We start from the raw sequence: 6,000 nt of genomic DNA, 5'->3' as shown, positions 1-6,000 counted from the left end.
AGAGGTGGTAGGAGTGAGCAGAGGGAGAAGCTGAGCTGTAATGTGAACCCAATGGCTGACTTGGGAGACCCCAGGAGGGGTCCTGGAGCTATGGTGGCCCTGCACAGCTGTCCCCTGCAGGGCCAAGAAGACCAGACCTTAACACCTGGCATGGATTAGTCATTGCATGCAGGCCACCCAGGGGAAGGGTGTGACTTAGGGCAAAGGGTCTCCAAGCAGCTGAGGTGATCCCCAAAGGGGCCGGCTCGGGGGGCTCTCTGCCAGCAGCGCTCCCAGCTGCTGGACCACGAACGAGCCCTCAGCTCTCCAGCAAAGGGCCCGGCAGCTCACCACAGCATCGACCACAGGTGGGTTGTGGGTGTTCATTTGTTGCACATGGTAATGATGGGGCGATGTTAGAACATGCCCTTATGTCTGGAATGATATGTCTGGAATTGTCTTTTACATACTTTATCCAAGAAAAAGTTGGAAAATACAAAAGGACAGGTGAGGCAAATGTGGCAGAATCTTGATACTGGAATAGGGTGATAGGTGCGGCTTTATTGTATATGATGCTCAACTTTGGAGAGTGATTGAAAATGGTTGTAATAAAATAGAAAATGAAAGCATGAGAACAAAAATGATTCTGAGTGAGCACTTGAGTCTGGCATTAATTGCATATTTAATTGATGTCTACAAAAACTAGAATGTTGGTTTTAGCTCAAGAAAAAATTCCCAAGGCTGAAACATTCTTTGAAAGCCCCTAGATAAGAAGTAAACTAAAATCTCATTCAGCTTTTGAATCCTATGACTCTATTACGTCTCAAGAAGGTGTCCTGTTTGCCACTGGCTTGGGTGGTCTCTTCCTAGGAAGAGCAGGGCCATTTTGGTCAGCAGATCCCCATTGGCCTACTGGATACAGCATGACTTGGATGCTGGGGCACCCCCTCCAGGTCCTGGGGTCCCTCCAGGCTGATTTCCTGCTGCAAGCGGACAGAAAGAGAACATCAGTTGGGAGGAGGCTGCAGGAGGGCTTCCCCTTTGCCCTGGTGTTGGCCAAGAGTGGCAAATTTGGGGCTTTCCGGGGTCAGCAGCAGATAACCACCCATGCTGAAGGGCAAGCCAAAGATAAGAGGGACCCGAGAAAGCAAGAATGTGGCTCTACACTAAGAAAAAGAGTGGTCTTGGGACTTCCGGCCAAGATAGAGGCATAGGTAGGCACACTGTGCCTCCTCGCACAACCAAAATAAGGACAACAAAAATATAGAAATAAAAAAACAACCAGAACTGACAGAAAATTGAACTGTATAGAAGTCAGACAACCAAAGAGTTAAAATAGGCACGTTCATCCAGACCGGTAGGAGGGGCGGAGTCCGGTGGCTGGGCGGAGAGGGGTTGTGGCAAAAAAAAGCTGTGGCTTGTGGACCGGGGAGCGCAGGCAGCAGCTCACAGACCCCGGGCACAGCGTGGCAGCAGGCAGACCCAGAGAGGCGCGCAAGGCGGCTGGCTGATGGGACGGTCCCACATTCACACTCAGATAAACCAGGTGAACCTGGGGAGCGGGACAAACCGCGCAACCCAGGGTCCCAGCGCTGGGAAGTAAAGCCTCAAAACACTGATTCAAAACACCTGTGGGGGTTGAGGTGCAGGGAGAGACCCCCAGCCTCACAGGAGAGTGTGTTGGAAAGACCCACAGGGTCCTAGAACGTACACAAGCCCACCCACCCGGGAATCAGCACCAGACAGGTCCAATTTGCTTGGGGGAAGCAGCGGAAGGGACTGAAATCTGACAGCGGAGCATGCACCAGTGTCCCTCTTGGACCCCACCCCCACATACAGCGTCACAACCCAGCAACTGGGCTGCCATGCCCTGGTGATCACCTAAGGCTCCGTCCCTCTTACATAATAGGTGGGACAGGATCAAAACCCGGCCTAAACAGAAGAACAGATCAAAACTCCAGAACAAATACAACTAAGCAACAAAGAGATAGCCAAACTATCAGATACACAGTTCAAAGCACTGGTGATCAGGATGCTCACAGAATTGGTTGAATTTGGTCGCAAATTAGATGAAAAAAATGAAGGCTGCAATAAGTGAAATAAAGGAAAATGCACAGGGAACCAATAGTGATGGGAAGAAAATGGGACTCAAATCAATGGAGTGGACCAGAAGGAAGAAAAAAACAACCAAATAGAAAAGAATGAAGAAACAAGAATTCAAAAAAATGAGGAGAGGCTTAGGAACCTCCAGGACATCTTTAAATGTTCCAACATCCAAATTATAGGGGTAACAGAGGGGGAAGAGGGAGAGCAACAAGTAGAAAACTTATTTGAACAAATAATAAAGGAGAACTTCCCCAATCTGGCAAAGGAAATAGACTTCCAGGAAGTCCAGGAAGCTCAGAGAGCCCCAAAGGAGGTGGACCCAAGGAGGAACACACCAAGGCACATCATAATTACATTAGCCAAGGTAAAAATGAAGGAGAGAATCCTAGAAACAGCAAGGGAAAAGGATGCAGTCCCCTACAAAGGAGTTCCCATCAGACTGTCAGCTGATTTCTCAAAAGAGACCTTACAGTCAAGAAGGGGCTGGAAAGAAATATTCCAAGTCATGAAAGGCAAGGACCTACATCCCAGATTGCTCTATCCAGCAAAGCTTTCATTTAGAATGGAAGGACAGATAAAGTGCTTCCAGATAAGGTCAAGTTAAAGGGGTTCATCATCACCAAGCCCTTATTATATGAAATGTTAAAGGGACTTATCTAAGAAAAAAGATAAAAAATATGAACAGTAAAATGACAGCAAACTCACAGTTATTAACACCTAGAACAAAAACAAAAGCAAACTAAACAAACAAGTAGAACAGGAACAGAACCACAGAAATGGAGATCACATGCAGGGTTAGCAACGGGAGTGGGAGGAGGAGAGAGGGGGAAAAGGTAGAGAATAAGTAACATAGATGGTAGGTAGAAAATAGACAGGGGGAGGGTAAGAATAGTATGGGAAATGTAGAAGCTAAAGAACTTATGACACATGGATATGAACTAAAGGGAGGGAATGTGGGGGGTTGGGAGGGGGTGTGCAGGGTGGAGGAGGGTGGAGGGAAATGAAGGGAGGAAAATGGGAGGACTGTAATAGCATAATCAATAAAACATATTTTTTTTTAAAAAAGAGACTTCTTTACCACAGAGGCATTAGTGTGTAAGAATAAGGGGAAAATATTATAAAGGAATACATAAAGTCTTACAAATTTGGAGCTACTTGGTTTTTATAATTATATGTGTAAAAAGAAAAGAAAAATAGCAGTCATGATGATACATGGCCACCCCCACTTGGCACCAATGTCTGAGAAGCAACAGGGAGTGGTGGGGACTGTGCCCACTGGAGAGACTCCCTGTCCCACCTGAACGGGCAGGCAGGGGCTGCCACTCAGCTCCAGCTCACTGTGATCATGCAGAAATGCAGAGGCAGGAGGCCGGATCTCCATCTTTTACAAAACATGCTGGAAATTTGAATTTTTAAAACTGGAAATATCCCCATTTAAAAATGTACACAGCTAATTCACATTTTCAACAAATGCAGGCCAAACAGAAGACATCTCGCAGGCTGTAAGTCTGCAGAGACCCACCACTAACCCCTAAGACAATTTGGGCAAATTAGAAAGAGGCACTTCTTCCTCTGGACACTTTACCACCATATTCTGGAAAATCGCAATTGTGATACAAATCTGGGGTGGCTGTAATACCACCCCCCGGAGCTGTGCAAAGCACAACTTACACAACCATGAGGGGTGGCCCCACATCTGTAGCTGCCAGTTCAAGTCACCCGTACTGCACAGAGCAGAGCAGAACTGACAACCTGTCTGTGCTGAGAACCACGTGTAGATGGACAGTGTGCAGGGGAGCACGGTCAGGGTGGCGTGAGGACCAGAACCCACGTCCTGTGAGGGGACGAGGGCCACACAACCAGTAAAGGAAATGACTTGGGGGAGGGGAGCATGCTGTAGACTGGGAAGAGATGGAAAAACACGAATCCTGTTTGATTCCTGAAGGCAGGCCTGTGTCCACTAGGTGGAAGTTTGAACAAGGGGAATAGTTTCAGTTCAAGGAATAGCTTTCTAATAGTGGCACTGAATGAGACTTTCATGGAAGGTGGTGAGCCCTCCATCACTGGTAGTGTGCAAGCAAAGGCTCACAATAGTATAGACAGGATTCGAACATCAGACCGAAGGCTGGAAATATGACCTCTAAAATTCCTTCCAACCAATAATTTTAGGCTTTCCCCTTTGTCCCTGGATAGGGCCCTATGTCCACATCCTCTGAATTGGAACCTGTCCAATTCAGACCCCACGTGTGAGGCTCTGAGGCCAGGCCGGGCACACCGTGAGCGCCCACCATGAAGGCCAGGGCTCCCCGTCCTCCCCGTCCCACGAACCTTGCTTGGCTGCCTGCTGCTTCTGCTTCTCCTCCTCCAGAGCCTTCACCTTGGCATCATACTCGTCAGCGAGTGCTTTCCACTCCTTGCGGTTGTTGGTGATCCCATCGAGCATGGGGGTGATCTCCTCATGGAAACGGGAGAATTCCTGGAAGAGACAGAGCCTCTGGTGCAGGGGCCACGGCCCAGGGTCCGGGCTGCAGGTGGAGGCTGATTTGGATGTAACGCAGCCTCCCCGCCCCCGGACCCCAACCCCACTAGCCTGTGTTGTACCAGAGAGGCATGTGTGAACTTCCTCCTCACAGAGCCAGTGCAGCCCATGCACCAGAAGAGCCCTGGACTAGGTACGGGGTCAGGGGCCCAGGCTCTGATCCCATTTCACGGCTGACCCTGGTGACCCTGAGCCTGTCATTTCTCATCTGTGGCCTCTGTGGCCTCGTGTGTAACGTGGCCAAAGTCAGAGGAACAGACGGGAGGTGAATGGAGACACAGATTCTATGGGATTGAGGGCAGTAAGATTCTCGAGACCAGGGCCGAACTGTCACGCTTCCACCAGCTAGGGAAGTTGGGAGGGAGTAAATCTGCCATGCTTCCTCCTTCCGTGACTGAAACCATGCTTGGTCATTGGGCCCTCAAGACCCCAGAGGGCTGTCCTGAGTACCAGATGCTGCCGCAGATGAGAAGAGCTTCGGAAAATGCCCGCCACTGGTCACTCACCAGGCTTTATTACTCCGGATGGCATTTGGGAATCCCAGCTTTATCAGAGGCAAAGGCAAAGACTGGGGCCTGAGAAAGCAAAGGGCTCACCTTGTAGACAAAAGTGCAGACAAAGTCAATGAAGCCGACCTGCAGCTTGGGGAGTTCATCCGCCTTGTTTCTGTCCATCATGGGCTGTTGTGGGGGAGAGAGTGTTAACTGCCCTGTGCTCCTCCTGCCTGATGCAGGTGGGGGCCTCACCCTCCCTGTGAGGCATTCTTGTCAAAAGAAAGATCAAACCTCAAACTGCTCAAGTTTCCATCTCTAACTAGCAGTTTGCAGGAAATACAGGGATAGAGGAACAGATTAACACCACAAGGCTGTAACCAACCAAATCCACAACGTGGGAACTGCCCAACAAAACACCCACCTCTTCAATGAATAAACGGCATGCAAGAGAAAAAAAAAAAGAGGACGAGGAATTGACTACTGCTGCAAAGAGATTTAAGAAACACGAGAAGAGGGAGTTTGTTGTTTGATTGGATCCTGATTCGAACAACTCAAGCTAAGTTATTTTCATCACTCAGTCGGGGAAAATGAACAGACAGGGGATTAGGTAATATTAAAGAAACATTGCTCATTTTGTGAGTGTGATCATGGCATTGTGGTCGTGTGTGTGTGTGAGTGTGTGTGTGTGAGTTTGAAGTTCTCATCTCTTAGAGATACACGCTATAAAGCGTTCATGGAAGAAATGGTGTCTGGGGCTTACTTTGACACACTTCAGCCAAAAGGTTAAGAAATGCACAGGGAAGGGGGAATAAATAAAACCAGAAGAGTAGGCTGCTGCTCGTGGCTGGAGCTGGCTGATGGGTCCCTAGCGTTCACTAACCA

General features: G+C 48.8%; 1 protein-coding gene across 1 annotated transcript in view; it reads right to left on the bottom strand.

Annotated features, from left to right (window-relative positions):
- Nucleotides 1-642: 642 nt before the first annotated feature.
- PDE6A (phosphodiesterase 6A) overlaps nt 643-6,000 on the bottom strand; it is a 54,215-nt gene continuing 48,857 nt past the window's right edge. Inside the window, exons 20-22 of the mRNA XM_045829166.1 lie at nt 5,221-5,304; nt 4,414-4,561; nt 643-962 (exon numbers count right to left, since the gene is read on the bottom strand). Of these exons, the coding sequence (XP_045685122.1) occupies nt 889-962; nt 4,414-4,561; nt 5,221-5,304 (306 nt within the window). The 3' untranslated portion in view covers nt 643-888. The remainder of the gene's footprint in view (nt 963-4,413; nt 4,562-5,220; nt 5,305-6,000) is intronic.

This window comes from Phyllostomus hastatus, unplaced genomic scaffold (genome assembly GCF_019186645.2).
Source record: "Phyllostomus hastatus isolate PE091 unplaced genomic scaffold, TTU_PhHast_1.1 phas_contig_150, whole genome shotgun sequence".
NCBI lineage: Eukaryota > Metazoa > Chordata > Mammalia > Chiroptera > Phyllostomidae > Phyllostomus > Phyllostomus hastatus.
This window is presented reverse-complemented; position numbering and strand designations above follow the sequence as displayed.